Source organism: Cynocephalus volans, chromosome 7 (assembly GCF_027409185.1).
Source record: "Cynocephalus volans isolate mCynVol1 chromosome 7, mCynVol1.pri, whole genome shotgun sequence".
Taxonomy (NCBI): domain Eukaryota; kingdom Metazoa; phylum Chordata; class Mammalia; order Dermoptera; family Cynocephalidae; genus Cynocephalus; species Cynocephalus volans.
The window spans coordinates 146,618,771-146,640,250 of NC_084466.1; the positions used below are offsets into that span (position 1 = coordinate 146,618,771).

The 21,480-nt window shown below is 52.1% G+C and overlaps 1 protein-coding gene across 1 annotated transcript in view; it reads right to left on the minus strand.

Annotated features, from left to right (window-relative positions):
* The window catches only part of HSPA12A (heat shock protein family A (Hsp70) member 12A), a 62,903-nt gene extending 47,039 nt beyond the window's left edge, over nucleotides 1-15,864 (minus strand). The window contains exon 1 of the mRNA XM_063102800.1: nucleotides 15,754-15,864. Within this exon, the coding sequence (XP_062958870.1) occupies nucleotides 15,754-15,796 (43 nt within the window). The 5' untranslated portion in view covers nucleotides 15,797-15,864. The remainder of the gene's footprint in view (nucleotides 1-15,753) is intronic.
* Nucleotides 15,865-21,480: the final 5,616 nt, after the last annotated feature.

Consider the following 21,480-nt stretch of genomic DNA (forward strand, 5'->3'; position numbering starts at 1 on the left):
TTACAAAGACCCTTGTGATTGCACTGGGCCCACCCAGATAAGCCATGATTATCTAGCAATATCAAGGTCCTTATTGTAATCATACCTGCAAAGTCCGTCCTGCCATGCAGTAACATATCGTATGTTCCTGGCATTAAGGCATGGACACTGTCTTAGTCTGTTCAGGCTGCTATAAGAAAATACTATAAGCTGGGTAGCTTATAAACAACAGAAATTTATTCCTCACAGTTCTGGGGGCTGAGAAGTCCAAGATCAAGGCACCATCAAATTCAGTGATGGTGGCCACTGAGAGCTGGTCAGTTAGTTCAGTTGGTCAGAGTGCAGCCTGGTAACACCAAGGTCAGGTGTTTGGATCCCAGCATCAACCAGTCCAAGAACAAACAAAAAAAAAATTCGGTGACTAGTGAGGGTTCACTTTCCAGGCCATAGATGGCACCTTCTTGCTGTATCCTTACCTAGAAGAACAAGCAAGGCACCTCTCTGGGGCATCTTCTTTAAGGGCAGAAATCCCATTCATGAGGGATCCACCCTCATGACCTAATCACTTCCAAAGACCCCACCTCCTAAAACCATTAATTGGTGATTAGGTTTTAACATATGAATTTGGGGGGACACAAACATTCAAACCAGAGAAGACATCTTTGGGTGGCCATTATTCTGCCTACCACACATGGGAATACACATATGCAAAAATCCATGAGCCGTACCCTTAACACCTGTATGCTTCCCGGTACATAAATAACACCAATAATAAGGATAAGGGGCAAACAATAATGGCTCCTGTAACCTGACCGTGGATGCCATGTTGCTTCTACAACTCTGCTCTAGCCTGAGCCCTCTCACTAATCCTCATACCCACTCTGTGCCTTTACCCTGTTTGATAGAAACTGAGGCACCACAAGAGACAAAACCTCTTGCAGCTGGCAAGAGGCAAAGCTGACTGGCCCCCAGGTCTGATAACTCCAAGCCATGTTTCTCCCGCTCCCTGGGGTCACCAAAATCCCCTTTTATAGGAGTCAGGCAGGGGACACAAAGGAGAGAGATGAGAGATGTTTCTTTTGATGCCCTGCTGTCATGATGTGGGTACAGGAACTTTGCCCTTACTCTGCCCTAAGAAAAACAATGGTACAACTGAGACAACTCGATGGCAGGGACAGTAAGGAGTGCTGGAGCCTGTGCAAACTGAAGACCCCACGCCCTGTCTAGAGGGGCAACAGTGCTTCGGCTCCACTCAACAGAGGAGTCAGAAGTCCAGACTTTTATGTGAAATCTTTCATTCTTTTTAATAATGGGCAATGAACTCAAATTTCCCAAGACAATGGTGAGCAAACATTTGTCCACAGGCCCCCAGTCTGCAGCCCGGGCACCCCACGCTGTCCCTTCCATCTGCCCACAGCAGCCTCGCCCTGGCAGAACCCCAGCTCTGCACTCCGCAGGGCACGGGGCACTTGCAGAGCTGTCCCTATCAAAAGGGACCTGGCAGCTCCTAGGGGGAGACACCTTGGAGGCAGCTGTAATTAGGCCTCCTGTCCCATACTCCAGATGGGACTGGGGGCCCTGCTCCCATAGCCAGGCACTGCGCCTGTGCCTGAGATCCCAGCTGTTTCCAGTACCAAGGCACCTCCAAAGAGAAGGGCTGGGCTTCCAGGGCCATTTGCCATTCTGCCCAAGGCCCACCTAAGGGCCCCTGACTATACCCAATATCTGGGGCCAGAGTCGACTTTGTCTTTACAGTAAACGTCGCTTCAACCCAGGGGATCTTGTTCCTATGCTCGGCCTCCACCCCAATGTTCCTACCCTCAGCCCATCCCCAACGTTTGCCCCAGATGGTCAGAGTCTTAGCTTGCTCTGAGCAAACAGCATGGCCCTATTGCCACTAGGTGAGCTCTTAAGCCAGCTGTCACTTTCTAAGAGTCTGTTTCATCACCAAGAAAATAAAGAGGCTGGCTCACAGGACACTGAAAGCCCCCACCTCCACCCTCCAGCTTTAACCACTTCTCACTCTGAGGATCTAAGTCACACTAACATGCTAATGATGGATAAAGACCCATGGCTGCATACAACAGCTCCCTCAGATCTCCACTAATTCAGTGCTTCCAAGATGCCTCAGTTTACCAAGCAGTAAAGTCCCCACTTGGAAAAACTGTGGACCTGACAAAGTGTTGTCACATTTTTATTTTTGCCAAGAACAGACATTAAAACTTTTTTTAATTAAACCTATTATCTGCCACTATATTCAATTCATAAAAGAAAGTAGGACTATATCAGTTACCTATTGCTATCAAAAAAAATTTTTTTAACTCCGAAATTTACCAGCTTAAAAGAACAACCACTTATTTGTATAGAATTCTGCAATTTGGGCTTTTCCCACTGGGGATCAACTCATGCAACTAAAGTCACTCGAAGTCTCAACTGGCGCCAGATGGTCCAAGGCAGCCTCACTCGGTCTGAGGCTTGCCCGGGCTGTCAGTCTGGGGGCTCAGGTCTCCTCTGTGTGGCCACTCCAACAGGACAAGCTGGATCGTCTTAACAGCAGAGTGACAAGTGGGCAAGTCCCAATGCACTGACAGGTGTTACCAAGCCTCTGCTGGCTTCCTGTTAGCTGGTGTCCTATTGGCCAAAACAGGTCACATGCTAAGCCCTGAGTCCAGGTGGGAGGGGACTCCACAAGGGTGTGAGTACCTGGAGACATGGTTTGCTGTAGGCTATTAATGTAGCCATCTACCACAAGGACATAATATCAGAAATTCTTCTTTAGATGGAATAAATTTAGCTTCATGAAAACCTACTAGTCATCCAGGTAACTTCTTCACAGACTAATGTCGGCTTCTCTTATCAGAGACCATCACTAATGAGCTCAAAGGCTGGCATTTGGGGAACACAGCACTTATCAATGATCATATTCTTTCTGACTGGGCCAGAGGTGGCCTCAGAATCCTTCCCAACACAGCCCTCCAGACAGCCTCCTCCCAGCCGGTCAGAGATGACACACACGATTCATATCTACTTGCTGCGCCTACCTAAGGGTTTGCACTGCAGAGCAGAAGATACCTTGGAAAAGAGGACACTGAAAAAACAACCCAAAGGAACAAGGCACCAAATCAAGTCGGCATGAGCAAAAGACTCCCTCGAGGTGGAACTCCAGGCACCGTGGCCCATGTGCGGAACCTTCCCCAGTCCTCAAACCACACCCTCCAGGGGCACACCTTGATGCCTCTTGCATGCCAGGCAATAAGCCTCCTGGGACAAAGGCCAGCACACATCCCTACACAGGTGGCCATCCCTGAGCAGGGCCACGAGACCCTCACTTTGAGCCAAGCCTCACCAGCCCTGGCTCTGGTACTTCATACAAACATGGGCCTGTCTCAGCTCTCAGTTCCAGTGGTTTCTCAGCCTCTGCCTGGCAGCACTGGTCAGCCAGCCTAGGGACTGACCCAGGGCACCTGCTGGCTCCACCCTCCCTCCTCCAGAGCCAATGAGGAGCAGGCTTGGAGGGCCACTGAAGACCATCCCCAAGCCCTGGCTGGATAGGAGCCCAGGGCACAGGCTGGGATCTTGTCAATGAGTGGGCCCCTGAGGGTCCCTCCCTTGGGGAATGGTCCAGTCTTTGGGATTCCCCATCTAAGCTGGGGCCTCCTACAAACCAGAAGGTTCCTTTATGATTAATTTTCTGAATGACAGAATCCTCCCAAGTTGGAATATTCTCTGTGTTGATGTAGTGGTTACATGACTATATATATTTGTTAAAACTTGAGGAATTATACACCCAAAAAGTGTGAGTTTCACCTTATGTAACTTATACATCAATAAACTTGACTTTAAAAAATCTCCCCAGCTGGGATCCCCACCTATTTAGCCAGCTCCACTCCCTCATCTGACCTTTGTGAGCCCCTAGTAGGTGCTTTAAATAACAAAGATTACGCCTAACATTGAATGCACACGTTTTTGTGTGCAGGGCAAATTCTTTACGTACTTGACCTCATCTCATTCTCAGTTCCATCCTGTGAGGTGCTGTTACCTACACTTTTCAGATAAAGTCACAGGGGTTCCGAGAGGTAAGTAACAAGGTCACATGGCCAGTAGGTGTGGGAGCCAGGACTCAAGCTGGGACTTTCTAACTTAGCTAGGCCTGTTCCAATCCACCAAGTGCCTACCCAACACTAGCTGCCAGGCATGGTGGGCTGGGTGTTTTTTATACTTAATTGAGGCCCAGAGAGGCTAAATAACTTGCCCAAGGCCACACAGCTCGTAAGAAGTGACACTAGGATTTGAACCTAGCACTGTCTGATTCCACAGCCCACTCTGCCTGACTGCCCACAAAGGAGGCCTGGGGGTCCCTCATACTGTCTACTACGCCCTCTCCTCAAGGACTGCCTGGCCCTGGGTGACTCCCCTCCTCACCCCTGCCCACCCCTTACCTATCTTAGCAGGTGTCCTGCCCTAAACCACCAGATGCCAACCCGAAGGGATGGACTGTCATTAATATCTTCAAAGACATCTTGCCAAGGCTGGTCTGAGACAGCCATGGATTAAAGACCTTTCAAGGGCATCTGTGCAGCCCCAGGAACCTGGCTATGAAGGGACTGGGCCCATCGGCTCCCCTATGCCAGAGCAAACAAGACTCCCACCCTCCCAGCTCTCCCAGCATTTCCTGGGGAAGAAGCCGAGGAGCTGGGGCGGGCAGACAACAGCGTCCACCAAGGTTGTGGCCACTCCTCTGAGCAGCCTTGTTCCCATGGCCTGCTCCAGGGTCCCGCTGCACAGGCCTTTGCAGACTCAGTCAATGACACATCCTCCACAGCCCTCCCACAGCTGACCACTCAGGCCTCCCCTGGAGGGTCCACGAAAGGTCCTTGCATTACACAGAACTAGCGCTGAAGCAAATGCATCAGATGTTATATTTGGCATCACCAGATGAACGATGTGTCCCTTTACTGCACTCTAACTGCTGGCCTGGGGAGACCACAGCTTGACCTGATGCCCAGGGTCCCTTCAAATGGGGCCAGCTGGCCAGTGCCACATGGACTGACCATGGCCCAGCATGCAGCAGGAGAACAGGCCATGGGTTCATACTTTACTCTCACGGAGGGATCCGGTGGTCAGTTACCCCATGCAGTAACACTTATGTGAGAGAAAGTAATTTCTCCAAGAAAGTACCAAGAAGCAAAATTTCCAACAGGTTGTACATTTATTCCTCATGTATGTACAGCCAGATAAGGCTTAGTTACCTGCCATCACACGCCCTAATTAATACTCTTTTAAAACAGACATGCTGCTAAGGGCCAAGGCACAGAAAGATGAGCAACCACCAATATCAGGTAAGAGAATGCACAAGAAAGAAAAGGAAAAAAGTCTGTGCCCAGGGGTCTGCCAGTAAGGAGTCTTTTATCCATAGCAATCTGATTTGGCAGCTTATTGCTTTGAGTTAAGCATTATTTCTTCAAATGTTTTCTTTAAATGTTACTCCTGCAAGGAGCCATAAGTCATTAATTTATTAATGGCAGAGAGGTTCAGATCCTCGTGCCATCTCTGGCTGCCTGGACTGCTGTGTTAAGAAGGATTCCGAGGTCATCTCTGGGTTCAGCTGGAAAGCGTGTAGAGGGAGTCAACATGAACATGGCTTTGCCAAGTGTTCTGGGGCAGTCTCTTCCCCTCCTGACTTCAATTTGCCCATGTGTAAAATGTGAAGGTGGGCCCAGCCCAGACATTTGACAACTTGGTCCCATTCAGTTGAAGATGCCACCCACAAACTCTGTTTTCTGACAACATCTTTCACCTCTGCTTTGAGAACAGGGCTCCTGATGCTTATGCTGTAAACGGTTTTCTATCCCAAACAGCACAGGTGGCCCCTCAAGGACACAAAAAAAGGAAGAGCAAGGAAGGAAGTGACCAGTAGAATTTAGCCCAAGGAAATATGGGGACAAACAAAGAGAGATCAGCCTGGGGCCTCAGAGTCACCAGGCTGGAGCCCAAATACCTATATCCTCTGTGTCCCCAGCAAACCCAGGAGTCTGGGTATAGGAACCACTGTTCCTCGTCACAGAAACCAACAAGAACACGGTGTCTGACTTACAAAAAATAGGAGGCCACAGGGAGATCATCTTACTGCCAGTTTATAAGAGGGAAAGGACACTGGCAAAACCCACTTCCCTCTGAGATCCTGGGGTACTGAGTGGGAGCTCCAGCCTACAGAACTTACTAGCCTCCTGGAGCCTCAGTTTTCTGATGCTAAAATCAGAACATAGTAGACAAACTCCCCAATAAGTATGCAGACACCTGGGAAGTAAAGCAGTCTCCAAAGTTCAGTAACTAACTCAGAAATGAGGTAAAGATAAGAGAAGTGGCCAGAGGGGCTTCCTACTGGCTAAGTCATCTGAGGCTCCACCTCACATCAGAACAGGTATTTTTAAATGACACTCTTCTCACATCAAATATGAATACAAGTATTTCTACCATAATGTGATATATTTTCCTAAAAAACTCCATTCTGCAAAAGCACACACTAAAAATAACAGGATTCATGGGAAAACAGGGTTGGTGCACATCACTCAACACCTATGGAAACTTGTTACCAGAATCTTTCTAAAAACAGTAACAGCTCCAATAAAATCTCAGCACCACTGCCACCAGGAGCTCAAGCTCCTCCTTTGGCAGGAAGGGCCTGGGAGCACTCACTTCTTACCAGACCATTCTCAGCAAAAGTAAAAACCCATCCAGAATGTCTCCTGTACCCAAGTTGCTTTAAAAGGTAACAGTTTCTTAAAGCTTATACTTTAATATTTTAGTCAAACTGACTCTGTCAGGTTAAAAACAGCCATGAATTCTTTGCAGCTCCTCCCATTGAGAGGTAGAGTCAATTTCTCCACCCCTTGTACCTGGGTTGGCCATGTGACTTGCTTTGCCCACGAGCATGCAGCAGAAGAGATTTTACACGGCTTCCCGAGAAGGCCTTAAGAGACCTTGCATCTTCCCCCTCATCCTCTTGCTGCCCTAAGACCACCACAAAAAAGAAGCCTGAGCTAGCCCCTTGGAGGACAGAGGACCACGTGGAGAAAGAAGTCCAGCCAACAGCCAGCACCAACCCGGAAGTGAGGCCATCTTGGACTGCTCAGCCCAGTTGAGACATCAGATGGCTGAAGTCACATGAATGACCACAGGCAAGATCAGCCAAAGAACCACCCAAAAGAATCATGAGCAAATAAAATGACTATTGTTTTAAGCCATTAAATGGATGGTTTGTTACACAGCAAAAACAAATACTTTGTGACATTTTGTAGACATTTCACTAATTCTTTAGTGCTTTGATGGTTTTTCCCTGCTTAGGAGCCAATAAACCTTTTCTTCAAGTCTCAATGATTTCATGGACCCTTGAGAAGGGGGTACACCAGCCCTGAAAGTGACAGTGTCTCCAAGGAACCTACTGAGATTGAATAAAATTCACTGTGTGCTCAACAATCCCAACTGCAGGGAAGGTAACACGCAGCAGGTGCACAAGGAACCAGACGGACAGAAGACCCTAAGGAGGAACTACTTCCAACATTCACACAGCTCCTGAGGGAGACAGAGGCTCTCTAACACACACTCCTAAATGTATGCAAGACCCAACCTTTCTGGCTGTGGTAGGCTCAGTAATACCCCACCCATCCCAAGAATGTCCGTGTCCTAATTCCCAGAACCTATGAATGAATATGTTGCCTTCCATGACAAGGGATTTTTCAGATGTCATTAAATTAAGAATCTTGAGATGGGGAGATTATCCTGGACTATCCAGGTGGACCTTACAAGAGGTCCTTATAAGGGGGAGGCAGAAGAGGAGGGGAAGAGTCAGAGAGGAAACGTGACAATAGAAACAGAGGTTGGAGCGACAGATTTTGAAGAGGGAAGGCTCCACAAGCCAAGGAATGTAGGTGACCTCCAGCAGTTTGAAAAGGCAAAGAAACAGGTTCTGCTCCCCTAGAGCCTCCAGAAGGAGCAGAGCTCTGCCAACATCTTGGTTTTAGCCCAGTGAGACCCATATTGAGCTTATGTCTGAGTTCCAGAAATGTAAGATAATAAATTTGTATTGTTTTAAGCCACTAAATCTGTGGTGATTTTTACAACAGCAATAGGGAAGAAATATACTGGATTAATTCCTCCTGCCCACAAAAATGTAATTTAGGACATTTATTAATAATAACAATAACAGCTAATATAATAGCTAACATTAATTCACTGTCTAATTCATGCCTAGCCCTGTTCTAGTGCTTTTCTTATATAAACTCATTTAATCTTCAAACAAAAACCATATGAAGAAGAAACTATTATAATCCATATTTTACTGATGAAAAAACTGACCCTTTAAGAGGTTAGGTAACTTGCCAGGGTCACAGAGCAGGTAAATGCCCAGAAATGAACCCAAGAAGTCTGGCCCCAGATCCCATGTTTAACCACGACACCTCCCAACTCAACCTAACAATGATAATAAAATGACTGACACTTACAAAGTGCCCTCGATGTATCAGGTTCATGCTAAACACTTCACATACATGCTCTCACTTAGTTCTTACAGCACCCCAATGGAGCATGGATTATAATTCTAGCTGTGGGTTTACAGCAGAAAAAACTAAGGTGCAGCAATGTTAAACCCAGATGTCAAGCACATCTGAACCCAGACGTGTCTGAGCCCAAAGTCCAGGTTTAACTACACACCCTACTGCCTGCCTCTCTCATCCCACTAGAGGCCCAGGTGGCCAAGAAGAGGACAAAGACAAGTAGCACAACCACCTGATTCATCTTCCAAACTGGGATACTTAGAAAGTGAAAGGAGTCACCACTAACAATTTCACTGGGACAAGAAACATAAACTAGAACTATCCCAACAAACCAGGACACATGGCCACCCTAAAGATAAGGGAACTAAAGTCAAGGCCCAAACTCTGCAGCTCAGGGTTTTCCGGAAGGCATGCGATGGAGCAGCTGCCAGCCCCATGGGATATCCGGGACATCCACAGCTGCCAGGTCATGGTCAAGGCTGGACAAGGAGGTGTGGTCCCAGCAGAGCTCAGAGCAGCATCTGCAAAGCCCCAGATCTGGGGCCTCTGCACAGCAGAAGAGCCTGTCTGAGGATAGAGGGGGAGTCCACCTAAGGGCAGAGGCCAGGCAGTTCTGGATAGAGTCCAGGATACAAAGAGACCTTGAACCCCACTGGCTGCCTCAGTCAGGAAACCTAGCAGGGATCTCAGAGCCTTGGCAAAGGGCCAAATGGTAGTCAAATGGGGCCAACAGCCTGAAGCACCCAGCTTTCCTCCAAGGTTCTGGGCCTGCTGGACAAGATGCCACATGGCTCTTGTGTGGATCATACTGGAGTCTGCCCCTGCCTACCTCTGGGATCTTGGGCCAGCCCTTCTCTCCTCTGAGCCTCCTGGGTAAAATACAGCTGCTGCTAACTGCCCTCCCTACCTCCATGGCATTCATAATAATAAATAACAGTAACAGATAATAGCAAACCATAAGTCAGAAAGTGTACTCAGCACTTAGCATGGTTTGGGGTAATTAAAATCTTCTCTGAGATGTGCACTATGATTATTCCCATTTCACAGATGAGGAAACTGAGGTGGGGGCAATGGGGTGAGTAAGTAACTTGCCCAGAACCCCAAAGCTGGTAAATGGTGAAGCTAGGATTGAAATCCAAGGTGACAGCCCCCGTAAAATCCCGTTGGAAGATTCTTTCTTCCCCACCCACCTCTCCAAAGCAGCACACCCTAGTGCAGGGTCCCCCAGAGGGAAAGCCCCATTCTCCTGGTGGGCCAGGCAGCCATATTTCACACTGGTTCCACCTGATTGTAAGACTCAGTGGAGGGCTTTGCAGATACACATTCCCCAACCCCATCTCCCTGGAGGGTCTAATTACAGTAGGTCTGGAAATAGGGATTATAACCACTCCCTGCAACCCCAAGTGATTCCTAAAGCTTTTCCTTTCCTGTTCAAGTCCCTTTCAAGCCTGATTCCATCAAAGGTAAAGTCTCGGTCTGGTGCTCCTGTGTCCTTAACTCCCTCTAGAACTCTCTAGTTGCCCTTTGTACCCAGAGCACAGCCTCAGCACCAAGCCTTCTGTAGGCAACAGCATCTACCTGAAGTTAATAACCTCGTTTGGGCTTCCATGCATTTATGCTGTGGTTACCTTCTGTTTATGGCAAGTGACACAAGTTTTCTATTCATGAATTGATATAGTCTCCTTAAAATAAATGCATTTAAAAAAAAAACAAAACAGTGGTTTGATTTTTAAAAGAATCAACAAATCAGGGTTTGGGTGGTCGGTACAGATGGTAGGATCAGGAAGGTGAACCTCAAGCACCTGAAGTTTGGGAAGCAGTTCCCTGAGGATAAGAAGTGCCTGTGGTCAACAGCCCTGGGCTCTGTTCTCATGTCACCCCAACAAGCTGTGTTACCCCGGGGAATGAACTTACTTCCTCTGAGCCTCAGTTTCCCCCTAGGTAAAATCACATTTGTGAAAATTAAATGAGATGACACAGGCAAAGCACTTAGCACAGAGCTGGAGCTTAAGAAAAATGTGCTGACTCAGCCAGCCCAGCGCAGGGGAGTGAAGCATGTCTGCTGCTCCATGCCATGGCCCCCTGGTGCCGAGGTCCCAGGTGTGACACCAGATGTGTGGTAATTCACTGACACTCAGAGCTGACTGTTCACTGCAAGAGGTCCTGATGTAACAGGTCTGCGGTGAGGCCTGGGCATCAGGACTTTAAAAAGCTCTTTGGGTGATTCTAACAGAAGAACCATTCAGGTAACTAACCCGAGAGGGACATCTGGTTGCCAAAACTTGTAGCTCCCCTGAGGCTACCTGCCCCCACCCCCAGGACTGGATCTCCTCCTTTCCCTCACTCTTCTCCACCCTCCCCGCCCCAATGGAATCTGCAGAGATGGGGGAAGGAGCTTGAGGAGGGCTGATTATGTGTTTTCCAGAAGAGAAGAGATACCTACATCACAGCCGAGGGTCTTGCTTCAGAGAGTGGAGTACTGCAGGTCTAAAGAATCCAGGGCCTGAACATTTTCCCCACGTAGCCCCAGGTTTGAGAAAAATCAGAGCAGCATCTGCCCCCTTAAAGCCTCCAAGGAAAGCAGGCCAGCTGGACGCACTACCACCCCAGGCAAGGAAACTGCAAATCTGCAATCCTGGTGGGCATGGGGGCGGGGGGCGGGAAGGCCACCTTCCCTTTCCCCTGTGGGCAAATAGCTCCACGAATTACAGAACCATTTTGTGGTCGTCTGTGATCTCCACTGTTCCCACAACAGACCTGAGCCGGCATCGTGTGCCCCTTTCACAGACAAGAAAGGAAAGTTGAGCTGGAGTTGACACGCAGTCTTTGGGCTTCCAAGCCAGTTTGGTCTTCTACCCAGCATACCCGCTGCTGCACATCTCAGAGAAGAGCAGGACTGGGGTCATCTGCAGTCACAGGAATGCAGCAAGGAGCTGCAGAGCCCGCTTCCACAGGGCCGCTTCATTTCTGAGCACTGCCACACTTTCTTGGTTGTCTCCACAGCTTGCCCTGCCCTCTCGGGGATGCCCAAGCCCAGTCATGTCCATGGATGCCAAGCACTTCCTCCCTGTCACACGCTGCTCATTCATTAAAAGCCCCATTCCTCCCTGCCATTCTAATTATGCATAGCAGTAATAAAGAAGCTTTCTCCCTTACCAAAGTGCCTATTTATATGACAAGAGAGCATTTCGCCCCCACAAGATTGAGTCGTCACTCAAAGCCACTCTGGAATCAAAGCCGCATCTCGTCGGCCTCCCCCGTCCAGCCTGGCCCACTCTTGAGCGTCCATGTTTCTAGAAGCACCACTGTGGAGTGGGCAGGATGTGGACACCATTCTCCACTGCTGTGTCCCCTCATGTCTTGCTGATGGAAAGTCACTCAGCACACACTAAGGCATTTACTGAGCACCACTGTGTGCACTTACTAAGAACATGGAAACGAAAGACAGTTCCTGCCTTTGTTGGGAGAATTGAGAGAATCAGCCCAAGCTTCTAGGCTCCATGACTGACTCATCCCAACTCCAGCAGCCACTGGCTGGGCAAGTTACCAAATTTCCCAAAGCCCTCATTGCCTTATCAGCAAAACGAGGTAATAATAGTAATACCAACCCCCTAGGGTTGTTGGAGGAGTAAATGGGATACATGCATATAAAGCTGGCACATAGTAGGCACTGAGTAAATATGAGTTGGAATCACTAATGGTTAAGAACTGAAGGCTTTGGGACCACACAGGTGGATCCACCCAGATGGAAGAGTCCAGGAAGGCTTCCTGAGAAGTGACGCCTGAACTGAGTTTTGAAGGATGAGGAGTCAGCTAGACAAAGAGAGGATGGCCAGGGAGGGAGAACTGCCTCTCTCAACACAATTCCCTCAGGGCCTACGATGCATGTGCAATGGGAGGCTGGACAGCCTGACCACCTGGGCCCCGAGTCTGATGGCCCCTTCCCAGCTGTGCACAGCTAGGTTTGCCAGCTTTCTCCTCCGTGAGATTGGGGTAACTCTCCCCTCACCTCGTCCCCCCCACATAGAGTCGTCCACTCAACAACCAACACATGTGGTTGGGGCCAAACGAGATCTCAGTATTCCCAGGTTTCAGCATACACTAAATCCTCAGTAAATGCCAGTGTTTAAAATGTTTGTTTTTAAGATAAACTGGCAGGATGGTAAGAATCCCACCTCCAAAGCCCAATGCAATGTCTCCAGAGGCACCCTCAACCCAGGCAAAGCTGCCTGCCCACTGCTCTTCAACCCCATCCCCTAGAGAAAATTACTAGGTTTCCACTGCCAGGCCTAGCCCTAACTCGGTCACCACAGGAGTGACCCCAGTCTGAGCCACTCTGTGTTCCCCCTTGCCCGGCTCAATTCATCTCATGCTTCTAGGGCTCCACGTGTCCACCAGCTCAGGGTATGGAGGAGGGGGCAGGACTGAAAGTCATCTCGGCCTTTGCTGTCCAACACTCCAAAGAATAAAAGGTGGCCCTTCAGAATTTGTAAATTTACCAATTTAAACATCCTATTAAGGAAATCTGCAAACACATACAAAGTGAACAGAACGGTAATGAACCACCACATACCAAACCCCAGCATTTTTGTTTCTTCGGCACCTCCACCCGCTTCCCTCCCCCACCCCCTTTGCCGGGGAAGATTTTATAGCCAGCTTTCTGGCACATCCCACCACCGGGCTCCCACTGGTCACAAGTCCCTACACAGTCTAATACCTGTGGCACTCATTCTTTTGCACCAAGAGCATCTTTGAAATAATCCCCTGAAGCACAACCATTTTTAAGTATGTCCCTAATAAGATCCTAATTTCTGACCACAGCCATGAGGGCCACACAGGATGGTGGTGAAGGGCTGGAGCCCTGGAAACAGATGGCCTGGGTCCCAACCAACACTTCCTAGACATGTAACCTTGGATAGGTCATTCAACCTAGGTTTAGATGCCCCACCCAGTAAATGGGGAATGCTGGTAACATGTTTGTTTTGAGTCTTAAAAAAATAAAATAATGCATGTTCGCTGTCCAGCACAGAATGTGCACTGAGGAAATCTTAGAAATAGATGTGTTGGGGGCCAGCCCCGAGGCTCGCTTGGGAGAGTGCAGAGCACCGAGGCCGCGGGTTCAGATCCTATATAGGGATGACCGGTGCGCTCACTGGCTGAGCGTGGTGCAAACCACACCGTGCTGAGGGTTGCGATCCCCTTACTGGTAAGGAAAAAGAAAAAAAGATATAGATGTGTTGGGGTGAGGGGGATGAGCAGACTCTGCTCCTATGAGATGCTATTAATATCCCCCATTTTACAGAGGAAGGGATAGCAGCCCAGACAGGCACAGTGAGTTGCCAAGCACAGCCTGCTCTTCGGATTGCTCTGTGCACTAAGTCCATGCACTTGGAATTCTGACCGGCTGCCCTGAACTGCAGATTACTGCAAATGAAGAAACACTCCAGAACAGACCCAGGAAAGCAGTGGCAGGTGACCTAGCACACCCAACATGTGTCTTCCCATCCTGGGACAGACACCACACAGTGCCCCAGTGTGTGTGTGTCTGTGTGTAGGGTAGGAGTACTGAATTCGATTTCACAGGATGAAACTGTGTGGGAGAGTGTGTTGGGGATGGATGCACACCCCTGCTCACTCTTCTGATTGGACAAATCCCATGCCCAACCTTGCATCTGATACCACCACCCACTCTTTATCCCAGCATGAGACAAGAAATTGCTTTACTGAACTCTCAAGCTTTAGCAATTCAGATGCCCACCCTCCATCATCATCCTAATTTTTTTTCAAGTTAAAGAAACAAGGTGAAAAAAAAAGAGTCAATCCAGTTACTGAGTGATGTTCAGACAAAGGCAGCTGCCAGCCCATTGCCCACGTTTGCCAGCTGAGGAAAGACAGGGAAGAGGGGTAGATCCGGGTGCGCGTTTGGGCACAGCCTGGGCTCCAGCGCGCCTCCCTGGGGGGATCCTGTCACGATCCCCCACCCCGCAAGCCTGCATTCCCCCATCACTGCAGTGCCCTGCGGGGAGGCACCTCCCAGAGCCAGAGCCGCAGGAACAATGGGCTGGGGAGGGGGCAGGTGCGGCTCGGAGCGCAGCAGAGGGCGGGGGCCGGGGGAACAGACAGCAAGACAAGGCACGCAACGCCGATGGTGGCTGCGCTGCCACTGGACTCAGTTTCTCCGACTTTGGGGTCCCCGCAGAGCCGAGAACTCCTTTTCTGGCTGGATTTCCCTTGTGTGTTCGTGCATTTTAATTGCATCCTCACAAGGCGTCTTGCCTGTCGATCCGGGGTGAGCTGCCCGGCCGCACTCCCCTCCGGCTGCGGCTCCACTAAGGCCCTGCAGGTCGGGGACGCGCGGCGCCTCCAGGCGCCCAACTTTCCCCACTTGGAGCCCACAGGAAAACCAGAATCCTGGCCAGCCCGTCCCCTCCGCTGGCGAAGCCTTGATTTACAGCCCTGGATTCTGAGAGCTGCTCCCCCACTTCCCGGCCAGCCTCCTTCCCTGGTCCTCTCCGACTCCCCCCTCCCTTCCATCTGAGCCCTGATCACGCTCCCCAAAGAAAGCAGCCCTGGCATATTTGCAAAATGCAAGCGTCCGTCCTCCGCACTGCCTCCCCCCAAACCTCCCTGCCAGGATTCTCAGTGCTTCGCCCCTCCCAGCACAGAGAAGCCCTGGGGATGGGCGGGGAGGTGGGTGGGATGCCTTTAGGCCCGGAGCTGCACCCCCATTCCCAGTGCGAGCGTCCGGCCGGGCCGGGATAGGGTATGGGGACAGATCCAAACCTCTCATTTCTCCCAGGCTCCCACCCCCGCCTCGCTGAGTCACGCAACGAGCCTCTGGGGATGACCCGCCACCCAGCAGCCGACCATTTACCGGGCAAGCGCCGGCCTCCCACTCAGTGTGCAGGGGATGGACACGGAGAGCGGTTCTCACCCGCACTCGCACCCGGCCCCGCAGGAGGCGCCACCCCGTGGCAGGGACGGCCTGGGGACTCCAGCGGGGTCCTCACTGCAGTGTCCGCACCCCGGCCGGGAGCAAACCACGTGACCGGCGAGCCGCCTCCTGTCCCTTGGGCCCCCAGCTCCGTCCGCCAGGGCAGGATGGGGCGGGGGCGTCCACTTTTCCACTGCCCGCGAGAGGGCTGGGGTTACGGAGCCAAGCGTGCCTCATTGGTCCCCTGCCCTGCCAGCCGCAGCCGCAGGACCCACACCCAGCGCTCACCTCGGGGCCCGGTGTCGCTGCCGCCGGCCTCCTTGTCCGCCATGGTCGCGCCGCCCCAGCCCGTGAAAGGAGCCTCCGGAGCAGCGCCCGTGCCCGTGCGGGTTCCTGTCCGCGTCCTCGGCGGCGCTCGGGCCGGGTGTGCGCCGCGAGGCAGCCGAAGCACAGTTCTGACGCTGCCGCGCCGCAGCCCGGGCTCCTCCCCGTGCACCTCCCCGGCCCGCCCCGCGCCCCGCCCCGCCGAGCCCGGGCGGCTGGGGAAGGCCGGGCAAGGCCGGGGAAGGCGGGCGCCGCGACCGGCCCTGCCCGCGAGCTCCGCGCCCCGCCCGCCCAGAGCCGGCCCTCTGAGGCCCGGGCCCCTCCTCTGCCCGGCTTGGGGACCGAGCGCTCGCCGCAGAGTCGGCCGCGGTGGGGTTGGCGGCGCGCCCGGGGCGCACGGCTCGGCGAGCAGGGGGCGCTGATTGCAGGTCCCCGGGCCCCGCCGTGCGTGCGCTCTTTGGAGCGCACCGAATGACAGGGCCTGAAGCCCTTCGGCAAGCACCGCGCACACACCCACTGCCCCTAGGACGCCCGTTCCGGTCTTCACTGGTTTATTTCTCTTCCCCAGGTTCGCAGAGGAGCAGTCCTGGACCCGCGCAAAGGCGAGCTCGGGGGACCCCGGCGCGGGCAGGACCAAGGCCGCAGACCCAGGAACTGCGCGGAGGCCTGCCCCGGGTTCTGCTGCGGGCGTCCGCCTCCAGGCCGCCTGCGGGACTCCAGGGCATCTCGAGACCAGGGAGGCGCTTGCCGCGGTGGCTGAGTCGCGCCTTCCATATGTGGGCTCCGGCCCATGGAAGTCTGAGAATAACGGTATTAATAATTCAGGATTTCAGTGGTGAATGATTCATACTTCTGTCCTCCAGCTCCACCACACACGCGCCGCTGGCACCTATTTGGGCCTAGCCAGGCAGCTCCTGGGTCCGCTGTGCACCACCTGTCTTGGCAATGAGGGAAGTAATAAGAATCTAATGACCACACCTTTGGGGTCCTTCCCGGGTAACTGGCACTATGCCAGGTGCTTAAGTGTCATATCTCCTTTTCTCATAACTAGCATTTTGCAGGTAAGGAAACTGAGGCTTGGCAGGGTTAAGTGATGATCTCAATATCACACACAGCAGGTGAGCTGCTGAGCTGGGATCCCCACCCAGGTCATCAGGACCAGCTATTTCTCACTTCCTGAGATGGGCAGAATCTCCCAAAGGGCACCTAGGGGAAGCTTCACCGTGCAGCCCCCTTATGGATGATGGGGTGGGCAGAGGACTGCCAGGAGAGTCCAGAGACCAGGCTCTGCTCAGAAGTGATACGTTAAAAAAATGAACCTCATCTTCTGCCTGCACTAAAAATCCCAAATGTACAGTCCCTGGCTGTGTGTGAGACCAGTCAAGTTACTTAACCTCTCTGAGCTTCAATAGCCTCATTTGTGAAGTGGGTATAACAGGAGATCCCACTCCTGAGACTGAAGAGAATTAGGTGAGATGATGCATGTAACATGCTTAGCCTGGGCTCTACTGCATGGTAAAGCAGCCCCAAAAGCATTAGCTATTAAGTCACAGGCATCTTTTTAACATCAGGCAATTGCCATTTGTGCAGGGAAGTGGGCAGTGGACGCACATGGGGTAGGAAGCACTCCCAGAGTGTAGACACATTATCACGTGTTCCCACAGGGCGCCCTCTCCCTACCAAGGCTGCTGGCTTGCTAAGACATCCCACCACCTCAGAGGCAGACCCAAGAGATGAGTTCCCAGTGAGGGACCTCAAAGCCAGGAGCATGTGGCACCCAAATGTGGACAGGAGGAAGGGTTGAGGCACTGGTCTGGGGCAACAGCCTGGCTGAGCAGGCTCAGGATGGAGAGGGGAAGGGCCGGCCCTGGCCCTTTATCAACCCCACAACCGCCTTCCAGTTCTGCTCAAGTCTTCCCACTGAGTGAAACTGGCTAAACTGGCTGGGCTGAGGCCACATGAGTTGGAACATGAGAGGGCAGGGACAGCCCCCAGCACTCTGTCCATTGAGTACCAGTATCACAAGGACATATGCCTGGGCAGTGATGCCAGAAAGAACTTTCTATTAACGTGGTTCTGATTGAGTCTCTCTTGCACTTAAAACCACGCTGGGCTCCCCCCACCTACATACAGGAAAAAGTCCTAACTCTTTAGCATGACGTTCAACTCCTTTGACAATAGTGAGCCCCAATGTTACTCATCTGTATCTCTCCCAGGACACCTTCCCTCTACCCAGCCTTCCCATGCCATGATCACAAGCTGCTTCTATCTCCATGCTGGGCACCCTCTTCACATCCCTCTTCTACCTGCCCACATCCGGGCATTCTTCAGAGCCCCAGTCCAAGGCCACCAGCCCCCCACCTCCTAGGACACCACCCCACCCGGGTTCCCATGGTATTCCGCACACCCACACACCACGATTTTTCTCCTCCCTCCACTCCCAGGCAGCTCAGCGCTGTAGAGGCTCTTCTGTCTATCTGCAGAGATGCCCATGTCCACACCCAGGGCTGGACCTTTCTCCAGGACTCCAGACCTACCGGGGGTCTCCCCAGGGTGTCTCTCCAGGCCCCTAACACTCTACCAAAGCCCATCCTCTCCTGCCTGCCCTCCTGGGGGCTGCACCACCCACCCGCAGCCAAGCTGCACACCTGGGCATCAGCCAACACCTCCCTCAGTGTCCATCCAAGTGCAGTCGATTTCCAAGTCAAGTGTTGCCCGTGGGCCTCTGAAATCTCCTCCCCATCCTCCCTGCCTCCACCACTGTCCAGGCGCCCCTCGTCCTGCGCTGCCTGCGTGCCTGCTGCAGCCTCCTCACAGGGCTCCCGACTGCCTGTCCTACCCCACAGCCCGTCTTCTGTGAATCTGGTCTGCCCCTGCCCTGCTCCAGTTCTCTCCCCCAACCCTGACTTCGTCAATCCCTCCCATCCACCCCACCTCTCTTATGCTGGCATTTCAAAGACATTAAAATGTGTTTGATGCCTGGATCACTAGTCCCCCTATCACCAGCAACCTGGAGAACTACTTCCCCTCCTCAGCACGGCCCTCTCAGCTCCAGGAAGCCTCCCTGCACCCCAGGTGCTGGCCAGGGTGCCCCTCTTCAGTGTCCTCGTGGCACCCTGTTCCTCCCCATCAGGCACCTGACCCCGGGTGTCAGGATACGGGCTTTCGCAGCTTGTCAGAACCAGCAGGAACCCCACAGCCCCCACCCGTCTGCCTCCTGCTGTGGAAAGGCCTTGGGCGCCATCTGCCCTCACTGGCCCCCCCAGCCGCAGTGACATGAGAGCGCATGAGGAGGATGGGAGATGACATGCAGGCCCCGGTGCTGTAGGGAGCAGAACAGTTTTGATTTTCAGGGGAGCATAAAAGGCACTGCACACTCTGTCTCGGGCTTGCCCTCACAGCTTTAATAATCATCAGGGTAATTAAGAAGCGCCCTGGTGAGTGCACGTTCCACCAGCTAGGTGCCATGATGGTCTCACCTAATTCTCATGGTGGCTCTCACTATTTTACTGGAGAGGAAAGAGAAACACACAAAGGTTGCTCGGGCTTCCTCTGGTCATCAGCAGCAGGGCTGGGGTTCAAGGCCAGGCTTGACCCCATGTTGCTGGACATCAAGGAAGGGCTCCCATGTTCCTCCCTTTATTCCAACAACAGCTAGAATTATGTCACCCTTCTTCTACCAGGTCCTACGTGAACTGGCCTCCTGACAGTTGGTGACCTCGGTGCCTTCCACGCTCCCAAATCCCCCAAGCCTTCCCCAATTTGAATATGCCAAATCTGGTCCCACCTCAGAGCCACTGCCTGGGACACATCCCCCAAGAGGATCAGGTGGCTCGTTCCCTCACTTACTTTGGGAAATGTCAACTTCCCAGACCACCCTATATAAAACTGCTGTCTCATCCCCAGTGGAAGCAAGCTCAGAGAGCACGATCGTGTACTGCACCGCTCGCCTCTGTATCCCCGTGTCCAGAACAGCACCTGGCACACGTCAGGTACTCAGTAAGTGCTTGACAGCAGAGACACTGAATCAGTCCACGAAGCAGGAACACAACAGGCTGTGCCCAGCTGGGAGGACAAAGCCCGCTGACTCCTGGGGGCTCACACGCCTTTCTGCAACCTCAGCTACATCAGGGCATGCCCAGCCTTGTGGGAGGCTGCCCTGCACCAAGTTCCCTCAAGCCCCACTCCAAAGGCTCCTCCTCACAGTGCTCTCTGTGGACACACTACAGTGCCCTCCATGTCATCTCTCCTCCACCCTTGGGGTTCTTGGGGCCCAGGATGTGGGCTGCAGTGGGGTTGGGTAAGAATGTCCCCACCCCCACTAGTACCAATTACACATCTTAGTTGGACACCCGACTCCCAAAAAGTGGCCCAGCCCAGAACCAAGTCATCATCTTCCAGTCTCACTGGTCACTCCAACCACATGAACCTGCCCTCAGGTCCCCAAAGAGATGATGCCTCTATTGAGAACCTGTTCTCCATTCATTTTACCAGACAACCCTGCCTCCTCCTGCAGGTCTCAGCTTGGATGTCACTTCCTCCAGGACACACCTGGGCCTCCAAGACGGCATGAGGCCCCTCCCCTGTTCTCAGTCCCAATCCCCCATGCACTCCTATCATAGCACTATCCCTGCAATTCTGAGGTCAGTATTATTAATAAGCCCATTATACAGACGACAACATTGAGCTACCGAAAGGTCACTGAGCTAAGAAGCTGCAGAGCTGAGACTAAACCTCTGAGATTAGAACTCAGGTCCTTCCAACTGCAGGTGGCCTGTCTCGCCCTCTAGCTGCAAGCTCCTTAAGGGTGGGTCAGCCACGTCCACATGTGCAGCCCCCAGACCCAAGCATAGTGCCTGGCACAGAAGAGTTAAATATTGAAGGAAAACAGTTCCCGCAGCTTTAGGCCTTTTCACCCGTTCCAGGATACTCTTCACCCCCAGCCCACAGATATTTCCCTGTCAACAGGCCCCCTCTGTTCTTCAGCCCCCCCAACCCCCCCTCCATATCAATTCATGCAAATAGAAGCCAGAGCCCAGAGATGGGCCCAGCAGCCCCACCAGGCAACCCTGTCACTTGTACTAACTGCCAACTGTGAAAAGGGCTAGACGCATTGACAGGGTGGGCGGATGGAAAGGCAGCCGAGTCCTCTCGTCCCCAGCTCAGAAGATACTGAGGAACATTTGCTGGGAGATCAGCCACTGAGGGCGGTGGGTCCTGGGCACATCAGGACCTGGTACAAGGAAAGTACAATAGGAGGAAGCGGAGCGTTAGAGAGCATGGGGCCAGTGACTCCCTGCCCCCCCTGAGGGGACCCGGGGCACACCTCTCTAGGTCTGCTCCTTCCCCTGTAAAAAGGGCCCAATAGTCATAGGTAAGATAATTATGGGAGATAATGTACGTAAAAAATTCAGCTTAGGGCCAGGCTATCTATGCCACAGTAAATATGACATTTAATTTACATATTTGGACCACAAAAGTGCCTTTTCCTTGTGTATTATAAATTACAGAATGAATCTAAGCAAAATTTTCTCATCTGGCAAAGACACACAGAAGATATGCGGGTGAGTAGCTATTTTTAAAATGTTTATCAAAAAAATTTTTTAAGTATAAAAAACACTGATACTCATTCAAATCTGAGCTTTTATGAAGGAAGCTTCCAGTAAAAGCTGCTTTGTAATTTGTGATATG